The sequence below is a fragment of the Sturnus vulgaris genome, chromosome 19 (assembly GCF_052056855.1).
Source record: "Sturnus vulgaris isolate bStuVul1 chromosome 19, bStuVul1.hap1, whole genome shotgun sequence".
Lineage (NCBI taxonomy): Eukaryota > Metazoa > Chordata > Aves > Passeriformes > Sturnidae > Sturnus > Sturnus vulgaris.
In genome coordinates, this window is record NC_142261.1 from 8,821,879 (window position 1) to 8,845,242 (window position 23,364).

At 39.3% G+C, this 23,364-nt stretch overlaps 1 protein-coding gene across 1 annotated transcript in view; it reads left to right on the forward strand.

The window, feature by feature from the left end:
* Positions 1-23,364, forward strand: part of MED13L (mediator complex subunit 13L) — a 168,831-nt gene that overhangs the window by 79,811 nt on the left and 65,656 nt on the right. Inside the window, exons 3-4 of the mRNA XM_014894595.2 lie at positions 1,430-1,514; positions 5,813-5,896. Of these exons, the coding sequence (XP_014750081.2) occupies positions 1,430-1,514; positions 5,813-5,896 (169 nt within the window). The remainder of the gene's footprint in view (positions 1-1,429; positions 1,515-5,812; positions 5,897-23,364) is intronic.

Sequence of the window (23,364 nt, forward strand, 5' to 3'; positions counted from 1 at the left end):
AGTTCTTTAAGCACAGTGTTTTAGCCACGAAAGCCGAGGCCATGCAGAGTTCTGTGCAGTAAATAGCCATGGCCCATTACATCCCTGGTGGCAGGGAGGGCTTGCAGGCATTAAAGGGCCTGCAGAGGTTTCTAAGGAAAAGCTCCTTGGCTGCTGCTTGTGCCCAGGGGCACAGTTCTATGTCTGCATTCTCCTGGCAAGTCCTGTGCTGTCCGATAAGGTGATTTAGGTACTAAAACCTGGCTTTTCCATTCTGCACGAAGAGAGAGGCTCTGTTACCGACATTTCCATATCACAACATTGCACATGCAAAAAATGTGCCTTTTCTTGTCTGAATGTGTGAGTTACAGCTCCTGGAGAAGCAGCAGAACAGTGGCTCGAGGCTTTGAAGGCTGCTGGCAATATTAGTGTTTTCCATGGAGCACTAACTCCTTAGGAGCTCGCCTTTAAACATGGTTGTAAACTCTCCTGAGATAATCATCTCTGAGCGATAGACGCGCTGCTGGGAGGTCTCGTCCTGCAAATTGGCCAGGGAGGAGTGTGAAGTGTTCAGTGCTTAACGTGCAGCAGAATTTCATGTTTGCACTTTTAAAGATCTGCCGACTACTCCTGTATAATTGAAATGACAGAACTCAGACAATTAACGAATTCTTACTCCTTGAAAAAAGTTGTTTTATTATCTGTTTTCACTCTGAGTCTTCTGGCTGAGTTAAGATTTAGAAACTGGTACAGGCATACCAGAAATAGTGTTACTCCTGGTAGTTTTAGAACCCAAAAGCCATGAGTAAGGACAGCAGATATTTCTGAGGTTTGTCTGTCCTTCAGGTGACTAATTCAGGCTGCACTCTACTATGAGAGATAATTAGACTTACTTTTTTAAACTCTAAAATCTCTGCAGTGTGATACTGAGTGTACAGTTTTTATTTTGGTATAAAATCTGCTGTGTATTGCTAAAACTGTAATAGCTGAAGTCAGTACGTGAAGGAATTGCACTTGAGTGTGACAGCGAGAGGTTCAGGGGAGTTGTTTCATGTTGTTTCAGTTATGTAAATTGATTTTACACCTTTAATGATTCACTTTGTTTCTTGATTGTCGGCATCTGTGGTTAAGTTTTAAAGGATCTCTCAGCAGTGGTGGCAAAGAATGATCGTGCATTCCTCACCCCTGTACTTGCATATTGAATGCTACAAACAAATGGGTTTGCTTTTATGCTTTTGTGTTTGCTTTTTTTTTTTCTTTTTTTTTTTTTTTTAATTCAAAGGCTGCGTCTTCGTCAAGTAAAGATTAAAGCTGCTTGGGTGATATAGATAGTAGTTGAAATAGTTCAATGAAACATACTACTTTGAAAATTAAAGCTGTTTAAGATATGTTTTGGATAAATGTTTGTATTTCTCTATTCTGAGCGTGTTGACATTTTGTGTTTTTGTAGTGGTGGAAGAAGGATTCTGGGAGAATGGACTTTCCTATGAGTGTAGGACCCTGCTCTTCAAAGCAATTCATAATCTTCTGGAAAGGTAAGAAAAACTCTAGTGCTCTCAAATATTTCATTTTGATATTTAAAATCATACAGGATACCTACAGAGCAATTATATTATTGTGGATATTAAACTACATTTTTCTAGAGCTGGACCTTGAATCCAAGAAAACAGGTTAGAGATGGATCTCTTAAGTCATTAACTCTGGTAATTTGTCATAAAATGCTGTGCAAACGAATTAAACACTGATAATAAACAATAACGTTGATACATATTTCTGTTCGGAATTTTGCTAAGGAGCTGTTTTAAAAGCCAGAAAAGGGAAGTTTTCACCTTCTGGAAGTGCTTAGAGAGTGTAATTGTATCTGACCTTCAGTGCCTTGATGAGGTTAAATGATACATATCTTAAAAGCTCTTAACTCTCTTCTCTCAATTATCCTGGTTATGAGCATGTTAAAATTTGACTACATTTGTGCACAATATTCAGGGTGAAGCTTAACAGTTCCTGGCTCTGACGAGCCATATATATTATATATTATTTATTTTTATATATATATGACTTGACTGCAGAGTTATTATGTGATTAGTTAATACACTTATGCCTTTTTCTTCTTAATCCAGCTATCAGCTTTTAAGATTACTGAAGATTATCTTGTTCTTAGGCCCGTTGAGTGGGACATGGCATCTTGGGCTATATAATTTTATTCTTTCTGTTTCTGCAGTTCTTCAGGTCATCATCACCTTTCTGTATTACATCCTAGTTCTTACAAATTTGGATATCTTCTTAGAATTAAATGTCATTAGACTATTTCCACTTTCTCTGAGATTCTAATAATAATAATAACAACAAAATAGAATGCACCTTTGTGTTGCAGTAATTTTGTAGAATGCAGCCTTGGATATTTTTTCTTTCAGAAAATAAGCACATGGAAAACACTTTCATCTTGTCTCATTTAGTGTCCTGCTTGCTTTGATGTAGATTTACTGGTAATGAGGTTTGCATTATGTTCCCGAGGCTGTGTTTCCATGGGGTGACCGAGTTACCTGTGTGCATATCTGCAGGTACAAGGATTAGTTGTTGTATTTTCTGTTTTCTATATCCCATCAGTCTCTTTTCGGAGATTTTTATAAAAGCTGTAGGCTACTTAGAATAAATGAAATATAAAAATTAAATTCTAAGTCTAGAATGTTCATTAGTCCTTTTGTAGCTTTATAGTATAAAAGGGAAAATTAATTTGATATGTGTTTATTAATCTGTGGTACCCAGCCAGCTGACTTTTAAGTGTAAAGTGGCTAATTTTATTCTTTGGACCTCTTTAAACTTGTGAAATAAATTTAGGGGTCTTTTTATATAACTTAATTGAAAGCAGTGGGCAGAGTCAGCAGAACTGCTCTGTCCAGCTGTGACTGCAAAGTCTTTTTCTTCCTGCAGTAATTGGTGAACGCACCTCAGGTGTTTGCCGAGAGCCTCGGTTCATGTCCTGATAAACTGAAACAATTCATGTCACGACAAGCTGATATGATTAATGTTGAGATAAGATGATGTGATTAATGTTGTGATGATATGATTAATGTTGTGATAAGCTGATATGATTAGTGTCATGATAAGCTGATACAACTGCTGCAGTCTCAGCCTTGGACATGAGCATCTTCTCACTGCTCTGCTAACTACAGTTTTTACAGTTTCATAGTTGAATTTACTTCAAGTTACTCACTTTTTATGTCTCTTTTGTCTGCCAAATCTGAACTTAATATCATAATTACTTCATTTAAAGTAATAGCAACATGTGCTCAGGCTTTATTAAATAGCACTGTTTAGGAAAAGCCTCATAATAAAGGAGAAGGCTCGGTTCCGTTTCTGGCCCATCAGTGCGGGGGTGGTGTGGGCAGTTGTGGATTAGTGGGGTTCGGGGTTCGGGGTTTAGGTTTTATTTCATGTTGATTTTGCGGGAGACTGAGGGGAATCGGCCGTGGTGGGAAGGAAATGGCAGGAGGAGCAACCGTGAGGGGGAGCGGCCCCTCATGGAGGAGCCTGAGGGACCTGTGGGGACAAAACGGGGCAGGAAGGGAACAGTAGGGTCTGCTTTTACCTAACCCCGGCAAAGGCAAGAAACGGGGTCTTTACACGAGTGATTGTGGGTTTTTTCTTTTTTTTTTTTAATTTTTTTCCCCCCTCTGTACCCACACTAACTCAGTTTATGTTAATTGACAGTATAGAAAACATTACAAGATTTCAGGGATGAGTACTCAAAGTATTACGGTGTCATTTCGTAACGATTGGTGTGCCCTTGGCAGGTAATTTTTTCATGGATAAATCAGGAATTCAGGAGGTCTGGCAGCAGTGAAGTGCTGGAACAGCTGCACTGCTGAGGGAGGGATGGCCCAGCCCTGAGGAGGGAGAAAAGCCAGGGCCTGCGGGGTGTTTCATGTCCTTATATCATTAAATAACTGCTTTTTATGACCATATATTGGGGTTTTTTTAACACAAGTCCATTGTTACAGCTCTCTGTGAAAGACTAGTTACCTTTAGTGCTTATACAGCAAAAATAACCATACTATCATTAACTGCCCACCCGGCCGCATCTGAGATCCGTGCTGCTGTAGGCATGGCTCTGATTTTATATGGGATTATTCCTTAAATAACCCGTGATTTAGTTTAGCATGGAGGGTTGACTGATTTTTAAGGACAAATCTTCCCATGAAGACTTTTTCTAGGAAAGCAGCATTAGTTTGAGGCAGTTAAAACCTGCTGTGGTGAGACACAGCAATGTGGTATTGAAGTGTGTGTGATGGGAAGAGTTTATTACATTTTTTTTGCTACTACAGATTATTTTCTTTAGGGATCTGATGTAAACTTCACAGACTTCCTTTTGTTTGTATAAAACATGCTGGCACTGACAGACTCTCTGATAGCAAATATTTCCTAGGGAAATAGTTGCTAAAGCTTCCCACCCCCCACCAATGTTTTTAGATCTCTGCTGCCTTAGCTTTCATATTCAGTTTAAGATATTGGTTATTCAACTGAAATGGATTATTTTTGCTTTAATTGAGAAAGTGCTGGTAGAATTTTCTTCAGCTTTGACTTTGGAAAATCCTACCAAGTTTATACAGAAAAATTAGGAGCATATTAGTATTTACATTGTCAGTCGTCCATTTCCTATCTGTGTCTTCTAGGTATGCTTTTGAAGTGTAGATCACACAGCTTTTTTGAACCTTGCAGAATGTACTTGCCCAGAAAGTTTCATGTGATTTAAATTTTATTTCCCTTTGTTTTGGCTCTCTAGCAGCTGCTATAGAAATAAACTATTGGAAAACTTGGGAGAGTGGAAAAATTCAGTTCTTCCATCTACATAAAAAATACTGAGTAGATGTGAAATGTATGGGCAAGGCTTGCATATTACTTGTAATGGTGTATAAACCTCTAGCAACAAATAACCAGTTTTACAGAATTTTTGAAGCATATTATTTACCTTACTGAAAAATATGCCTTAATTATGAATTTCTGTGTGTGGTCCCTTGGGCAGCGTGATCCAGTACATGTTTAATGTATGAGGCATACTCAGGGTTGGCAAATTGCTTCTGTGATTCATCTGCACAGGTGGACCTAGAAAGGCACCAGGCACTCCCTAACTTATCCATTTAAATTGGGTATTGATCACTTTGAATCCTCACTGTTGGGGTTTTTTCAAAGAGGAATATGTCATTTCTAAAAAGAAACTGGACTTTCAGAGGGACTACAGAAAATGGAACTTATTTTTCTAATTTTGGTGGTGTGGGAGTATATTTGATGGAATGAGGTTTTCTGACAGAGGAAGCAGTAATTATGGGCGTTTCAGCACCTGAAATCATGCTGGGGATCATATGAAGGGAAAATTGAATCACTGTTAATATTTCCTTAACACAATTTTCTGTCATTCCTATACTATACCATTTACGTGCCAAAAATAAGGGAATTCATATTCTTTATCACCTAAAGTCTGAAAGACTTTATAGAAAAGAATCAGTACTAATGAATGGCCTTTGTTCGAGGAGAGGAGGTGAAAAATAGAATGAGGGATCAGTCAGCAAAAAGAGTGGCATAGAGTGGAAAAGACTGTGACAAAGGTGAAGGGAAATGTGTGTGTGAAATTCAGCATCAGTGACAGCAGCATGAGATGGGATAGGGATTTCCTATTACTGATGTGGGAAAACAAGAAGTGGAACTCAAAACCTACAAACTTTTCTTTCAATCTGATTGAAATTCAGCTGCCTAATCCCTCAGAGTCACTGTCTTCAAAGACTCCTTTTAATTACGCTTTAAGATGTAAGTAGTAATTGTTGCTGTAATTGTTTTCTAGATGCCTGATGGATAAAAACTTCGTAAGAATTGGGAAGTGGTTCATACGGCCCTATGACAAGGATGAGAAGCCTGTTAATAAAAGGTAAGGAGATCTCAAGTCCCGCTCCTGTCAGTGTTGTGGATTGTGTCATGGTAATTGCATGCTGCATTTTGGTGGTATTTTTCTCACTTTTTTTGCCACGTAACAAGTAAAAACACAGATACTGTATTCACATCAGTCATACATAGAAAGCAATTAAGTAAGTTTTCAGGCCTTGTTATGGTAATTTAAGATAAGAAGGCAGGGTTGATATTTATCCATTAGCTCCACAGAAATGTCACATTTATTAATATCTTTTGAGCAGCATCTGCCTTTCCCTCTCATTATACAACAGAATTGCAGGCAGTTATAACAAATTATTTTAATTTCTGGACACTAAACCCCAACCTGACATTTTAAGCAGTAAAATAAGTAGTCTATAGATTTCCTGATTTATTTTCTTTAAAGATGCCACCCTCGATACACAGCTTTCCCTGCTCAGGCAGGCTGACAGATCAGACCTATAGGAGTGATTAATGTGCTTCTCCTGCAGCAGCACGGCCATGGAACAGGGGTAGCTGGCTCCACTGCTTGCTATTTCCTCTCTGAGCTCTAAAGGTTACAATGTTCTCAGATCTTCTGGTACTTGCATTTATAGTCATCCGCTAAACAAGTTCTGTCAAAAATAATCTGAGTTAAGCTGAAACACAGATTTTCTAACGGGAATCATTTTGACAGAACTGGGTTAGGAAGTGACTAAACACGCAGTTATGCTGGGAGATTTGAAGGTAATGAGCAGTGGAAGAGATGAAGTGGGGTGGCAACTTCATCCATCCAGCGTAGCTGCAGTCACACAGTGTCTGATGGCAGGGTGGGGACAGGTGGAAATCATCCTGCACATCAGACCTGTCTTCTCCCTCTCATCGTGATCTCACTGCAAGGTTTAGCTGCAGAAATGTTACAGTGCAATGCTACAAACCTTGGCTTCCTTCTGTAGCAAACTTGGTGCAAACCAGCTGCTTACAAGCAGCATTTGTTTTTGAGAGAATGCAGGAATTAATCATGGATTTGTCTCCTTTCTAAAACCTGAAAGTGTTAATATAGCTTGGAGATATCTATTTTGTTACTGTTTGCTTTGTGGCTGACGCTGTGTGTGTGTGTAGCCTTTGATTTCACATCGATCTGATGGCAAGGAGCCATGGAAAGGTGCAGGTTTGCCGTATACCTTCCCTGTCCTGGCTGTGTGTAACCACCTTTCTCCCCTGTGTTTTCTCTGCTGCTTTTCTGATCATACCAACATCAGCTTAATTTTCTGGAAGATTAATTCCCTTAAGTGACGTACGTAGGGGTCAATTCCAGTTTCTGGAAAAGAGAGGCAGCTCCTTTCAGCAAAAGCTGTTTGTTTTATCCACGTCACTGCAGCCTGAGTGCTCAGATTAAATGTGCTTGTGAGTCTCCTGCCTGTTCCTGGTGTGTATCAATTTAATAAATTAAGCATCTGCTACAGTAGATGATGTCTGTCAAAAACAGCAGCAGCATTGGCGTGGGAGGTAATATCACCTTAGAATTCTGACAGATTAGTAAGTCCTGTGTCTGATTTACATGTGTGTAACACCAAATCAACCTGCACTGTGAGGGTTCTGTAGAGGATAATTTGGTTTGTAAACAGAAATGCAGTCTGCACATAAAGAAATCTGGCCTGGAAGATTTCACAAAACCTGAGTTAATGTTGAACTCAGTTTGTGTTTAAAGTATTCCATATATAAATCTGACACTGACGATTTTAGGGTTGGATGGTGCAGTCTTGATTTGAAGAAGATAAAGTTTGTTGTTGGTTGGGAGGGTGTTGGTTTCTCTGTTTATTTTTATAAAGTTCTTGTCACTATAGATCCTTTGTATATGCACTATTTCAAAAGTATTTATTTAGCAATAATAATTATGCCTAATTTGAAATAGGTTTTGTGTAGTTTCAGGTTGTTAAGTTTTTTTGCTATAAATTTAACATTAAATTAACTAATCTTCCTGAAAGATTGTAGTAAAGACTGCAAAAGTGGACAGTAGCAACAAGTAGAAGGAGGCTTTGAGGACTAATCTGTCCAGACACCTTTTATTTAATCTTTTAAGCTTTCTTTCTCAGCATAGCACAAAAAGCTATCTTCACAAATTGATTCCTGTTAATTCCAGATAAATTCTTTGTGGAGCTCTTGCTCTAAGCAGCAGCTTGTTCTAGATAAAGCAAGAAGGAATAGTCGCAGGAAGAAGAGGCCAGCTGAGGATGTTTAGGTATTTTAACATAAAACCTTAATAACAAAAAAAAGGCATTTTATAAAATATTACTTAAAGCCATGTTATTATATAAAGGCGTAGAAATAAGTTGCATGTGTGTACAGTGATCAGATTGGAGTCTGGGAACAGGCAATCCCTATTGAAAACACCTGCTCTGTTCTCCTTGAGTGTGGAAATAGATCTGTCTGGATATATCCCCCCCCGAATGGTGGAAACCAGCAGATGTCTTTCTGCTAAAGAAATAGAACCATCTCTAAAGTCTGCTTTTGTGCTTTTTTGCTTGTGGCAGAGTTGCTCATCTCAAGTTGCCAGTGTCCAGAGTTACTATCGCCATTTTGGGAATACACTGAGAGGGCCTGGGCTGGGTTTAAATGAACAGGGAAGGAGTTGAAAGTCATGGCCTGGCTTTCAAGCAGTAAAGTCCTTCAGGGCCTGTGGTTTTTGTGAATGGCATTAAAGGAGAAGGTGGGAGGGCCGTGATTTCAGAATGAAGTCAAAGATGAAGTGGAGCATGGCAGTGGCCGTGACCTACTTATGCTGGGATGTGAGAGGGAGGCCTAAGAACAGCAGAGGGCCTGGCCTGCCTTCCCAGGCAGTGCTGGGAGCCGAGCGCAGGATGAGCGTGCCTGCTCTTCCAGGAGGACTGAGGGAACAGCACAGCGATTCACACAGATCCCTGTATGCTTGTGTTTTGTTTTGCTTTCAGACCAGATGCTTTTGACAGGAAATATAGTGCAGAACTTGTGGGTTTCCTTTCCCAAGTATCTTCAGTATTATGTGTCACTTCCTAAATAATTCTACACATTTTATTGTCATCCTACAGCAGTGTGTCTAAAATAGGTTTCACACTACTGATGGGAAATGGCAAACTTGATTATTTTTTTCACACAGCTTTCTAAAGGAGATCTGTATGTTTGGAGTTCACAGAACTTGTCAGATCCACGACATTGGTAGTGCTTTTCACTGTATGATGAAAATTCATTCTCACAGTCTACATGGGGTTTTTTTGGTTTTGGAAAGCACCACAATGAAGTGTTAAACAACTTACTGGAAAATCATTACCATCTTATGTAAGAATGTTTGCTGATTGTTTTAGTGATTGTTTTCCTAATGTGTAGAAAATTGAGGGGGAAATCAGTTTGTTTTGAACTGTATGAGCAGCTTAAGTTGTTAAGCTGTTTTTATTTAAATTCAATATAAAGAGCACATGAAAAAATAATTGTTGCTTTTTGTAGCTTAAATAATTTATGGGTCATCCCCTCTTCCAAAAGTATGCTGGATATTTTTAGCCTTAAGAAGAAAACTACTCCATCAGTAGAATATTTAGAATTAGAGCTTGTTGCTCTCCTCATTACTTGGTGAGAAAGCTGACAGATAGGAATGGGGTTTAGGCAGCCCCTGTGCCCTCTGTGAACCAGCATGGATGGGGCAGTGGGTTTGCAGTCAGGCTGCAGAGACATGCAGCTCGTGCACTGCAGTTCCCAAACAGGTTTCTGACTGTCACTGCCCCATACTTGACAACCTCATGTGATGTGCTGGAACACAGAAATCTCTGAGTTAGGAGTGCATGGGTACCTAAGTAAATATCCAGAGCATTCCGTGTCAGCTTTCCTCCTATAGACTGAATCCAGGAACTTTTCCCTCTGTGACAGCTCTGTCAGTGCATCCACAGCCAGTTTTGGTCAACAGCTGTGTTCACTTCTTTGTGAGCATGAAAACTGGGCTTTAGTCAGTACCATCAAAACCTGAAGACTGCAGACACTTAAAGCACTGCTGCCTATCTCAGATCCTTGAAATCATCTTTGCCTTCAATTTCCTGGGAGTAGCCATAGGACTAATTCAAGGAGTACCTAAATCAGGGATACCAGAGTTGACACTGAGCACTGTTGCAAGCTGCATTTGCTTTGTGTCATGTCAGGAACTCCTGCCAGTCAGGTCAGTGCCTTCACATGAAAACATCAGGTTTGGGGAGCCTTGGAGAGGAGCTGCTGTGCCAGGAGCAGTTGGGAACTGGTGGCTGCACTGGAGCACCTTGGCTGAATCCCACACAGAGCTTTGCTCCTGGCACAGATAATGTCTTCTGGCAAATGGCACTCAGGTGTTTCATTACATGGTGACATAGTGCAGTAAAAGCACAGTAAAATAAGTTGAAGTGCTCTATTTAATTTTTTATGAAGATTTGAATTCCTCAGCTGAGAAAAAGTAACTGACTGTGCATGTACAGTTTGCTGTGATGCAGTGAGGAGGGTTTTATTCCCTTGACTTTGAGAAAAAGAATCTTATAAATTATTTTAATTCTGCACATTTTTATACTTGTATTTTAGCCATCTTAAAAAATTCAGTAATGTGATCATATATGTGTCTTGAAAATGGTGTCTAGTGATGCTGTAGTAATATATATGTACAGTATTGCCAACACCATTATAAATGAGGAAAGACTAGGCAGGAAAATAATAAAAATCAATCTGACTTAATTTTAAATAATGTGTTCTTATTCCTGACTTGTCAAAGTAAATGTGACAGAAATACGGAGTAATAAGAAATACTGTGTATTTTCCAATAATTCTTCATACCTCTGTAAAAATAAGCTTTTCTATTTCAGTTTTTTCTATTTCAGTTTAAGAGGCTTAGTTCCCAGAGAAATATTTTCATATTTTCAGAGTTTAAGTTCTGAAATGTTATGTTCATCTTTGCTGAGTTTCTTCTGAGGATTACTTATGGTTTCAGTAAAACCATACACCAGGTTGGTGTGTTAGATCTGTGGCTGGTGTTATTTTAATTGGTAATCTTGTGTGTGTGCTAAAGCTGAATTAACTCTTACTTACTCTGAAATATCGTGTAGTATACCCAATGTGATATAATCTGCATTTGTATTGTAGCAGAAGGAATAGTTCTAAAACAGAGATTTTAAAATAAGTGTTTTCACATACATTTTTCAGGAAAAGCTGCTAATATATGAAGATGTTCTTGATATCAACATGCTTATGTTTATAGACTTTTCCAAGCAATTTAATATCATTTTATTCAAGTGTATTAATCTAATACCACTAATAAATATAACATATTTTTATGTTTTATAAGCAAACCAGAAAAATATTAGTAGCAGGTTAGAGTTACTTAAGGATACTATTAAGATGGTTTGGGAAAATGCTATTCAAAAAGTACCTTTTTAATAACTATTATCTATTCTTATATATGCTACTGGTAGTCTTGGATTATTTTGTGTGTTTGTATTTCTGGAAACTTGTATGTAAAATTTCTTGATTGAAAAAGTGATTACACTTTATGGGAAAAAAGTATTTTGGACTGAATGTCTCAATGTTCATGTGCTTTATCACTAAACTAACCTTCTAGATAAGCTATAAATTAAGGGGTATTCAGTTGTCTTTTTATTGGTTTTTGATTTAATAATGAAAATAATAAACCAGTATTTTCTGAAAGCTGTAAGAGCCGTGCTTGAGCGTGCTGTAAAATTCCTATTGCCCGTTTGAAATGTGTGACCCAGTTTGCAGTGGCTGTGCCCAGCTGTGCGTGGGGGCGTGGGGTGGCCTTTGTGCCGTGTCCTTCAGGAATGGAGCCGAGGGCTGCCGGCCCCAGCCTCAGGGCCCGGCCTTTTCATCTCCTTTCCTGCCTAAAACCATTAAAAACACAGTAGCAAAGCAACCCCAGGCACCGATTCTTGAGATTCCTTGCCCCTTGCCAATCAGGATAACGTCCTGGGAACAATGGAAGGGCTCCCTGCATGGGCTCATTGGTGAGATGTCACTGGAGCTGTGCTTCCAGTTTGCTGCATATCCCCACTCCAGCCAGTTCAGGTGATGCTGTGCAGTGTCCTACCCTGCTGTTTGCTGAGGGCATGGACCTGAGCCAGCCAGCTCAGATAAAGCAGCAGGGATGTTGGTAGGTGTGCTGGGGGCTCTTCTCTCATGTTGTAGCTTGTATTTTGGTGATAGAAGTGAGGTAGAAATTGTTTCTTCACAAGCACACCCCTGTCTTGGTAAGAAAGGTTCTGTGACTGCATCCTTGTGTGGATGCAGCATTTTCTCAGTGCTCTGCTGCAGCTGATGGGCGCTTACCTGGTGTGTTGGGAGTGCCTGTGTGTCTCTGGCAGATCGGGGTCCCTCCTGTCACACAGCAATTCCCGGCGTGAGGCAGCAGCCTTGGTACTCACAGAATAATCTGGTGTTGCAGTCTTGTGAAAGGATCTATGTAAACTCCACGTGTTTGGCTCCTCATGAGCTTCCAGCACAGGAGACAGGTACTGACCAACATGCACCAATCTGAAATGAATTGGTAGCAGTAATCTCATCCCTTTCTGTCCTGACAAAGAAGAATTCCATCGTGCCTGCTGCTTCCAAAGGCGTCCTGTATTCCTGGGCTGTGTTTGAGGCAGGACAGACATTCAGGGTGCTGTCACAGAGTGGCACAGTCTGATTTTTGTGAGGTGCCTGAGACTTTGGATTGTCTTTCCCCCTCTGAAATAATCCATTATTTTCTGTGTGTTTGTAACTACCACCTCCTTGTAGGATTTTGAGGAAGCCAGGATATCCAGGATATGTGTGTTAGGGTATATGTTTCCATGTGTTTCCTCTTTTACCATCATCCTTTTGTGGACTACAGTTTATAAGGCAGAGGAGTTGTTTCTGCAGTTTTGAAGCTAAGGATCTTCTTTACTGATTTAATTAATGTAAATGAACAAATATATAAAGCTGATCCATTAATCTTTAACTTCTGGATGCTGTAAAACCTTCTCTTATAGTTCTTTTTTCTGGGCAATGTTATTTATATATACAAATATTTATATATATAAAATTACTGGAATGCCTGTATATATTCTAAATATTTGCATTATTTAATGTAATTGAGAGATTATCTTCACACTTTTATAACTTTGAAAAATGTAGTTACTTAAATGATTGAAATATTTTGCACAAGGAATATACAAAAGACAGTTCAAGTAAATACATTGCCCATTTCTCTGTTTCTTTTCTTTTTCATGCCTTAATTTTTATTTGTGTAGTTTAGAAGAGACTGAGTATCTTCATTAAGTGTTTTTGGATACATTTGTGTCAGATACTTGAACTTCAGTAATTATATATGAAGCCTGGCTTGATCAGGACTTGGTGACCAATTAGTGCAGTCCCACTAAAGTTTAAGCTCCTTTTCTCATTATACACTCAGTACTGGCACTGTGTGTAAAGGATAAACTAAGTGCCCCTGATGTGCTGTTAATGAGATTTGTCAGGGCTCCCAGTTGCACTGTCTGCCAAACACAAGTGTTGTCACTTACTGTATCAGTAATGAATTGACTTAAGGGCTTCTGTAGATATTTAGAGGGCCTTAGTTTGGAATATTTAAATTTGTTGCAGCTCTGTAGGTGCAGTGCAGCTCTGCTCCCTGTGCTGCAGGAGCCTCCAGGAACAGGAGACAATGGCTTGCCGGGGTTTCTGCAAATCAGGCTGCATTTGGGCCTTAGACTGATTTAAAATCCTTGTATATGGTCTTGTGAGTTCTGCAAAAACACTACCACTGTGGAATTTGTTTCCAGTCCAATTCAGAAGTAAATACACTTTCTCATATTCACAAATATAATTGGTGTCCAAAGCAAAAAAAAAAATCTTCAATCTCTTTTCAAAAACGGGAAAGAAAACTTCAATTGAAAGCAATTCCATTGGATTATTTCTGTCATCAATAATACCTTTTTCATTTATTTTTCTGACACTTTTATATCTCTTTTTAAATAACTTAATCTTGAAGTACAGCTTTGTTTCATAGCAGCTATGTAGGTTATTTATTCTCAAAGTCTGTTTTCTGACACTTATGTTCCATTAAAAATTTCTGTAAACCCTTATTTTCTGAAGACTCAGACTAAAATGATGGTGACAGGGGAATGGTTTTTAACTGAAAGAGAGTAGATTTTAAATTAAATGTTAGGAAGAAATTCTCCCCTGTGACAGTGGGGAGGCCCTGGCACAGGGTGCCCAGAGAAGCTGTGGCTGCCCCTGGATCCCTGGCAGTGTCCAAGGCCAGGCTGGATGGGGCTTGGAGCAGCCTGGGATAGTGGAAGGTGCCTGCTCATGGCAGAGAGTGGAACAAGTCCTTTAAATACTGCAAAATAATGTGATTTTTGTGCAATACCACATGATCCATTAGGTGTTGTGCAACCAGGTCCCTTGTTTAAGAAATCCTCAAATGATAGGAATATAAATGGACTATTTTGTGACTGTTGTGAAGCAAAAATAGTTATGGAAATGCTTATTTTTAAAGACTAATTGTCTGGAACCATTTGTAAAGTTGAGCAAAAGCTGTATTAGTCTTCTGAATGCCTGTAGTGTTTTAACTTACTAAATAGTCAGATTCAGGATAATGGCAGAGCTTTAGAGTAGTTTTGGTAAAAATTTACTGCTGGTTTCGAAGACAGCAAACTTGACAGCAAACTTGGTATATCCTGTATAATCTAAATAATCTAAATAAGGCTGTATAAACCAATTCCTCTGGGTGGGCATATAACACAAACAAACCCATATCTGAGCAATGAGCAGGGGGCTGTAGGCCAGACTTTCCAACTGAGATGAGCATTGCAGAGGACCAGTCTGCTGATCCAAACAATTACACAGCAGATTCATCTTAAAATGCATCACCGTTTGTGAACTCTGTTGGCAACTGAGAAAGCAAAATTCTGAATTATGGATTCAGTCTGTTGGTGAGAAGACAGAAATAATGCTCCCTGTTTCTCCCTTTTGTTTGCTTCCACTGGCTCGTTCTCCTCCCACATAATCAATAACCAAACTCTGTCCTGAGCTCACAATATTTCTTTTTAAAGCTGTCTAGAATGGGAGGGGCTGCAGTTGGAGCAGTGATGTTTGGTGGGACAAGCTGGGTAGAGTTGGATTAGTATAGTGCATTAAGAAGCCACTGGTTGTTATTCTTGGATGCTCCCTCTGAGTTGAAGCAAGAAGACTGGTGGCAGGGCTTTTACTTTTCCTCTTTGAGAAATCTCACATGGTTAAAAATAGCTTTTCCATTGAAAAGCCTGGGGCAGGAGGGAGGGGCACGGAGAGGTTCTGGCAATGGATGTGTGATCTGTTGCCACCATTCCTCCCTCATACTCAGATTTTGGGGTGAATTTTGAAGAATTTTGCCCTTTGAAAGGCAAATCCTCACGAAAAAGCCTCTTTTCTCCTGCTTGGGATTGCAGGGCAGACCTTGTTCCTTCAGTGTGAACTCTGCACAAGTTATGTGTGGCCTGAGGCAGAGGCAGGGTGAGGAGCACGTGTGGAGCAGGTCCTTTCTCAATCCCAAATGCTGGGCAGCTCTCAAGCGCTCTCATTTGGGCAGTGAAGTGACTTTTTATGTTCTGAGTGTCTGCACCACTTTGGAAGTTGAGAATTCCTGGACAAATGACTGGTTAACATTTTGGAAACAAGAATTGGATTCTCTAGCAGTGTGTGGGTCTGGGCTGTCTGGATTCCCTCAAGGTAGGATAGAACCACTTGTGTAGACCCACATGTGGGCAGCCCTCTGCTTCACAGTCATGGCACACAGTGTATTTATGTCAAGTTTTCTTTATGTAAAATCAATAAGCATGAAATGCTGTTGCAATAAATCAGACTACATTTAGTCTCTCAACTCTACCCTGCTAATAAAGCTAAGAGTGGGTAATTCCTAAGGAGCAGACCTTTTTCCCAGCAAAATACTCTTCCAGCATTGCCAAACTGATCTTTGCCAATACTGTGCTTGATGCTGCCATCTACTGCCATCAGCTCTGGTGATGCAGCACGGATCAAACCATGGCTTTTCTCTGTGGTCCAGACATGTGGTCCAGACTCCTTTAGTGTAATGACACCTCTGCAGATTTGCTGTTACGAGGCTTGGATGTGGATACTTTTCTTCAGGATTGGAAATGTTACTTCTGGACTAGCTTATGTGAGTGACAGAGAGTTTGCATTACACAGGGAAAAGGCTCTAAATCCTGACATTGTGTCTGCAGAGTTGGCTCAGTGAGTATTTTGGTCAGGGTTCAGCTACCCAGGGAATTGCAGATGAAGTATCCTGTGATCCCGGGCCTCACCTGTGGCAGTGCCAATAGATCCTTGGTGATCTATAAGGAAAAACCCAACAGGAATTCCTCCTGCATCACTGGATTTAGCAATGTCTGTGTGTAACTCTCTGTGTGAGACTTGCAAGATATTTTCTTCCTGCAGGAGTAGACTTTCCCCTTTTCCCTCCACTCTTTCTTCTTGCCTTGTTGTTCAAGTTTTATCTGGATTTCTGAGAACCAATCCAGATTTGGAGTGAAAAACAGTTTTCTTACTGTACATTGTGTAATGATGGCCATCTTTAAGTGCAGTGATGCACTGCTAGACCCTGGAATATTTGGGAAGGTTGAAACTTGCATGGAGGGCTGTTGCCTTTCCCTGATTTCTGTCAGTCTGAATGTCATGGTGACAATTTTTGGAGTTTCCTCCCTGGAGGAGTGGGAGCTGTGGGTGCTTATGTGAAGGATTCAAGGACTTACAAAATATGGTCCCAAGATTGATGATGTGACATGGCAGAGTGAGAGACTAATGCTGATGGCTGGGGTGTCTGCAGGCATGGCAGGGCTGTGAGGAGAAGAATCTTAAAGGACAAGGTGGTAATGCAGGGGTAGATTGAATTTCCTACCAGCCAAGGGGATTTTCTGTCTCCTGAGGAAAGCAAGCTGCAAAAATTACTTTGAGGGATCTCATCTCTTTTTAATCTCTTCATGTTGCCAGCTGTTAAAGACAGGGGAACTGCAAGGGTTTTTTGGATGATGATGTCAGTACATCTAATTATATAATTTCCATCTGTTGACTGGAAAGCTGATGGAGAAGAGTTGAAGGAAGAACATTAAAATATCTTCCTTTTTTTTTCTTGTTGAAGGATCCAACAGTCTAAAATATGTAACTGGATGTCTAATGTACAGAATTCTGTCTTTACTAGTTTTCAGGTTATGTAGAAACACAGCAGTGTGCACACAGTGCTGCTGAAGCCACGTTTAGATCTGACATTTTGGAGAGCAGTTCCCTAGGACAGACACGTACAGGGAAATTATTTACTGCCCTGCCCAATTCCTAGAAAAAGATTTAATTTAGGAGGGAGTGGAAATGTTGCCTGAAGAGTATCAGATTCTGCCTACTTTGGCCCCAGCCATGAGACAGATGTAGCATTTGGCCAAGTCAGATAAAAATCAGTGTTAATACAGTTACTCTGGGCATTTCAGGAAGCTGCCTACTATTATGTGCTTCTAATTTCTTAAAAAGGAATATACTCAGATCCTAAATAATCCCTTACCATAAAATTTGTCTTCAGAAGTGGGACAGCTCAGGGAAGAGTCTTCAGATCATGTCAAGAATTCAGTTATTTTTCTGTACACTGGGTCAGATTCCTGCTGGGTTTGACAATACAACTTGACATATTTTTATGTTTAACAACTGTTGATGAATTTTTCTTTTGTGCATTTAATTGAGTTTGAACCCACACAGAATTTCATCCTGAATAAATACTTGCTGATAATTAATACCATAGCTCATCTATGCAATGGGTGGAAAAAAGGTTGGGATTTTTGATTTAATTTTTTCATTCATTAGTGTACTTTAGGGCTCCTACTTCCTGTGTGAAGGAGAGTGTAACTCTCTTATCCTTTTTTGTCTCAAGCCTTTTGATTCTATTACACATCTGCTCTCTCTGTTCAGTTCATCTCCTTCACAATGAAAATTCCTTATGTTCTTTGTATGGAATTATTATTTTTGCCTCCTGTTCCTTTTCTTTGTGTTTATTTCTATTGAATTTAATTTTGGTGTTTTTTTCTCCTGTTGTTTTTTTTTTTCTTTCCTGTCATCCAGTCTCTGACTTTTCTGAAGTTGTAAAAGTTCTTTGCCTTGAATTCTAGTTTTTCCAGTATCATAATCAGAGCAGAATTTGTTTCTGTGCTGTTTGCCTTCTTCTTTTAATTCTCATTATTTAGCCTGAATAATTGTGTTGTCTCGTTTAAATGCAAAGTTAAGTCAAGGACTATGTCTCAATGCTGGAAGAAATCAAAGAGGGCTAAGTGATCTCAGGAGAGGCACTTAAGTAGCTGTAGTGTTTGTATAAGTGAGAGAATTAAAAGAACTAATTAAAGTAAGCTGGAGCACTTTATGAACTGCCCACACAAACCTGTTTAATACAGTTTAGTCCAAACTTGTAGCACTTGTATTGATGGTAAAAATAACAGAGGAAAAAATACCTCACTGATGGAAGTTAGCACAGAGAAAGCTGTTCTAAGTGAAGGAATTAAATATTGTGAACCAGTTGATTGAGAAATTCTACTGACCAATGAGTTTAGCTGTTCCTCACCCTGTGCATCACATGTTCATTTTATTTACAGGAGCTAACACTGTCAATGACACTAAATCTCTCTTCTTCTGTTATAGTGGATGTTCCTTGTAATAAAGTGTGCAGTGTAGCTGGATTTGCTGTTGTACTTCATTGTTCTTAAGGCCACTCTTCTCACAAATCCATGATTGTTCCCATTTTTGTCACACACACATACACACACACACACTGGTAATTTCAACTGCATTTCCATCTCCCTTTTTGTAGCATTTATGATCTTTGAAGATTCATTTTGGATGTAAATTACCAGTTCAAGAGTATAAAAAGAGAAATCTATTTAATGTTCCAATTTTGAATGATGGTTTTGCATGAGTGGTGATGATTTACTTTGAGTTGAAAAATAAACCAGTCAATCCTTTTACAATACACTGTCACAATAGAGATCTTGAAATAAGAATGTTAGTTTGGTGGGATTTTGCTTTGCTCAAGTTGCAAACTGCAAACCACTGTTTTGAGACTGGACTGACTTTGGTTCATTGCATGTTTTCCTGAATATTCTTTTGATGGTATATTTATATTTAAGGACACCTTCATGTACTGCAGCTTTGTGTGGTATTACAGAAAAATCGAAGTCTCCTGCAGAACAGATGGACTAATAAAGTCTCCACCAAACCTTCATACTTATTTTAGAATCTATTTCTGGTACAGTGCAATCAACAGCAACAAAGAGCTAAAAATAGCAGTGGTTTATTTTAGGCTGTCCTGATGCCTCTCTGCTTTTCTGGCAGTGCTTTGTGTCACTGACGTGCTCGTGTGACCTGTCTGCTACTTGGAGGTGGATTTTTGTAATCTGCTCCCTGTTTTGTTCTGAACTGCTCTAATAAAACTGAGCACACGATTTCCTTGCTGTAAAACTCCAGAGATTAAACAAGGAGGACTTGACTTCCACCACCTCTGGAGCCAGGGGATGTTGTTGTGTCCTCACCGTGCTGGGTTACAGGAGCTTTGAGGATACAGGTCATTCACTCTTCAGGAGTTTCCCACATCTTTTGAGAAGGTTCAGCAATATTCTTTAAATGAAGATACTGATTATTTGAATAAATGATTTGGACCAAAGTCTTTTTAAAATAATGATATTTTCTGTAAATGTTAATAAACAAATATCACAACTGAAGCCAAGTACTTAGCAGTTGGCAGTGTCACAGTAATTTCACCTGTCTTCACTCTGCAGATGCATCCTGCACTGAATTTCCACTGCTTTGTTTGAAAAAGTACTGAGAAGACTTTCTTGATGTGATTTTACTGTTAAGCTTTTAAATATTATTACTTTTTCTAAAAGTCTCTATAAAAGGCAGTCAAGTGAACTTTTACATACTGTGTTAGTAGCATGTTAAACCAAATAAATTACTGAAAGCAGTTTATAGTAAAAAGCACACTGGAAATGTAAACATGTATTAAGTAAGACAATGATGTGGTTAGTTATACACACAAACCAACCAGGAGATCACAGAGAAGCAGCCTTATTTATTAAACAATCAGATGGCACTGAAAAATAATATCAGTGTCATTGTGCCAAAAGCAGCAGATTGCCACCTGGGCTGGGTGAAAGAATAATCCCTGTGCTACTGTTCCAAAATGTGTAAAAGATTTTTATGTTGTACTTAAAAATCTTGGGTTTTGAGGCAGTCAAGAGCATCTCTGTCATTTAATATGCAGGTAGGTGCTTGTAGGATTTGCTGGCACCATTAGGCACCTACTTCATGTTTCTGTCGTTGGGAATTGGGCATTATTTGTTTCTTCAAGGTTCTACTTGGTGTCTTTTTCCAATTTAAAATCTAAATTTAGAATCAGAACTTTTAAAATCTAACTCTGTAGTTGCTTTGGGGTGCAAGTCCTGTGTTCAGTGAGTAAAGGGTATTGAATCCAATTGAGGGTTTGTGAGATTTAGTATCTTAAATGCCTGAGTGGGTTTTTTTGACCAGTATTTCAACTTTTTTTGAAAGTTCAAATATGAAAGCTTTAATTTTGTCACTCCTGTTTACTGTCCTCTGTAGTTCCTCAAGTAATTCCTGTTAAATTAGTGAGGCTTTCCCACTTGTTTCTGAGAGAGGCAATAGAAATATGTATTTTTTGAAATATTTCATTATGGATAGAATTATTTAACTCTGCATTCATGGGGCTGTTTGTATGCATGTGCACATAATCCCAAGCACAATTTTTATGCCCACAGTTTCTGTCAGCATGTTAGAGAACATGGTTTGTAGGCAAAACCCCTGAGCTGACACACTGCTCTTCTTGGCTTTCTTGTTTTGAAACAATTCTGGAGCATCTGTCATTGTTTCACACAATTTCCTGTAAAGCTGCCTGTGGCAGTTGCACTCATTCTTTATTACCCAAGGGCTTTGCAAGCTATAAAATAATGTATCTGACTACCTAATAGCCTAATATTCAGCCTTCCCAGGAGAAGGGGGAGTGGAAAGCTGGTTTTACTTTCTTTTTTGCTGACCATGCAAACCTGACCCTCGATGAGGTGCTTTTTATCCATCTTGTCAGTGAAGTCAAAGGATTTCCTGTGATAATGGCTTTTCTAGCTAGGAGATGGCTCCTTCCATGCTCTGATCAAATGAGATTCAAATTCTGTCTTAATACAAATGGCATATCTGCATGTGATTATCTCTTTTAACAACCCATAGGTTTTTTGTTTGTTTACCAGTTTAGAGGCCTTTTATACCGAAATAAACTGTAAAAGCAGTCCAAAAATGTGATGCCTATGGATGCTGGACTGTGCCTGTAAATCCTTGCTGCATATGCACACACATTACATCATCTGTGCATAGCTATAGATAGATATGTGTTGCTGCTCTTGTTTTTAACTAGACTTTTTGTTAAGGAGAATAATTTTCAGATATTTTTAGTTGAAAACTGAAATGCTTATACAGAGCTGCTTTTCTGTTTTGTAGTTGAATAAATGAATATTTTTTGTGTATAATTTTTTCTGTACAATCACTATGAAATAACAGCAACTAGAATTAATTTAAATTTTCTAAGCCTAATGGAATCACTTTAAGATCAATATGTGGTGAACACTTCACTCTCAGTTCATTTTGCATGACAACAGTTCCATTGGGGTTACTTATAAAACCTTATTTAGGTATGTTTGAAAAATTAAATTATGCTTGTGTGGAATGGGGCTGGAAAATCCCAACCACAGACCTACTGTACCAGCACACCCTAAGACTTTATATTTTCAACTACAAACAAACCTCAAACACAACAGAAGGCTTTTCCTAAAATATTAAAAATCATACAGCAAAGGAATACTTAACCACTGTTTGTGTTTTTGTCTTTCAAGTGAGTTTCTTGAAAATAAAAAATGTTGCTGTAGGTTTGAGGGAACCCTTGTGAGTAATGAGAAGTGAAGTGGTGAGAGTAGTGCTCAGGGGGCAGGGTTTGGGGGTGAGCTCCTCCAGGGAGCTCCTCCAGAGCAGGGAGTTCTGACTGGGGAAGGCAGGAGCTGGAGTGGCTCGGCTGCACCATCAGGTACAGAGGATTGTGTGTGATGCCTGCTGGTTTAATTGTGCTCTGCCTCCTTCCCTGCAGTTGGATTCCTTCAAGTTCTTATTTAAAAAACACTCGAGCTGCACATAGTTTCAGACTATCACATTCCAGTGAAGCCGTTGTAACCACATGATTGTTTAAAGCTATGTCCTGCCTTCCCTGTCTGCCTGAATTAGGGTACAGTCTTCATTTGTACATTCCAAGCTCATGAGCAGCTTCAAAGAGATTCTTTTCCTGGCCCGGTCTGCTGCCAGGGATCCTCCAGCTTTCTGATCTGAATGTGGAACCATGGTCCTGTTTAAAATTGGGCAACTTTTGGCCTGCATCCTCAGGGAGGTGTTAGCTATGTTTGGGATAGAGGATTGTGTGATGGGAGGCTTGACCAGCGTCTGAGCTGCCTAATTCACCCAGGACTTTCCACTTGCAAAGGACTTCAGCAATCCTGAATGGGTATTAATAAAACCCCTCCTGTAGCAACACATTTAGAAACAGGAACTGTGTATTCCTGTCCCTCTGCATTGTGCTAAATGCTTATATTCACATGGTTTTGGGATTCATTTATCTGATACCAGCCATGCACCTCTGCAAACTTGAAACTTCCCACCATGACATGAGGTTCCAAAGTACACGGTGTGTTTGGCTGGGTTTCCTCACAGGATGAAGGGAGTTTACTGTTTCCTCCCTACTCCCCTGGTGACCTTTAGATTTTGTCCTGATGATTATTTGAGATTGCTGAGAGATGGCTGTGTATGTAGCTCTGGATGTATATTTAGAAATGCCATGGTCTCCTCACAGTTGTGTTATTTCTTTTTTCTAATTGATGCCATGGGATTACTTTGCTGGCAGAGTGTACACAATAGAGCTTGCATTTCAAGGAGCACTTCAAATATTTAGTTGTATTTTTAGGAGCTTAATTTTATGTGTCAATTTTATGGCCAGGTAACATAGTTTCAAGTCAATATTTAGATTTTTCTTGACTGCTAGTTGCTCTGACTTACTCTTCTTAACAGATAGTAGCATCTGAAGAATCTTAACAGATTTTGTTAAAAAATTTTGTCTCTCAACAAGAGCATTAGGAAAACATTCACTAATGGCTGAAAAATGTGAGCTGAGTTGTTCCACCCAGGCAATTTTAATATTGGGAGAGTGTTTGTTGTTGAAAGTAAGAAAAGAACTACCTAGTCTGATCCTTTCCCAAAGAAATAAATTATCCCAGTGTAGAGTTTTTATTTAATATCTGCCTCTCCACAGTCAGGTGTACTGAAGTGTTGTGTGGAGCAGTGACACAGGATTGGCCTCCAGGCAGTCACAGAAACCTCCCCTGAGGAAAACACAGGCACGGTTCTGTT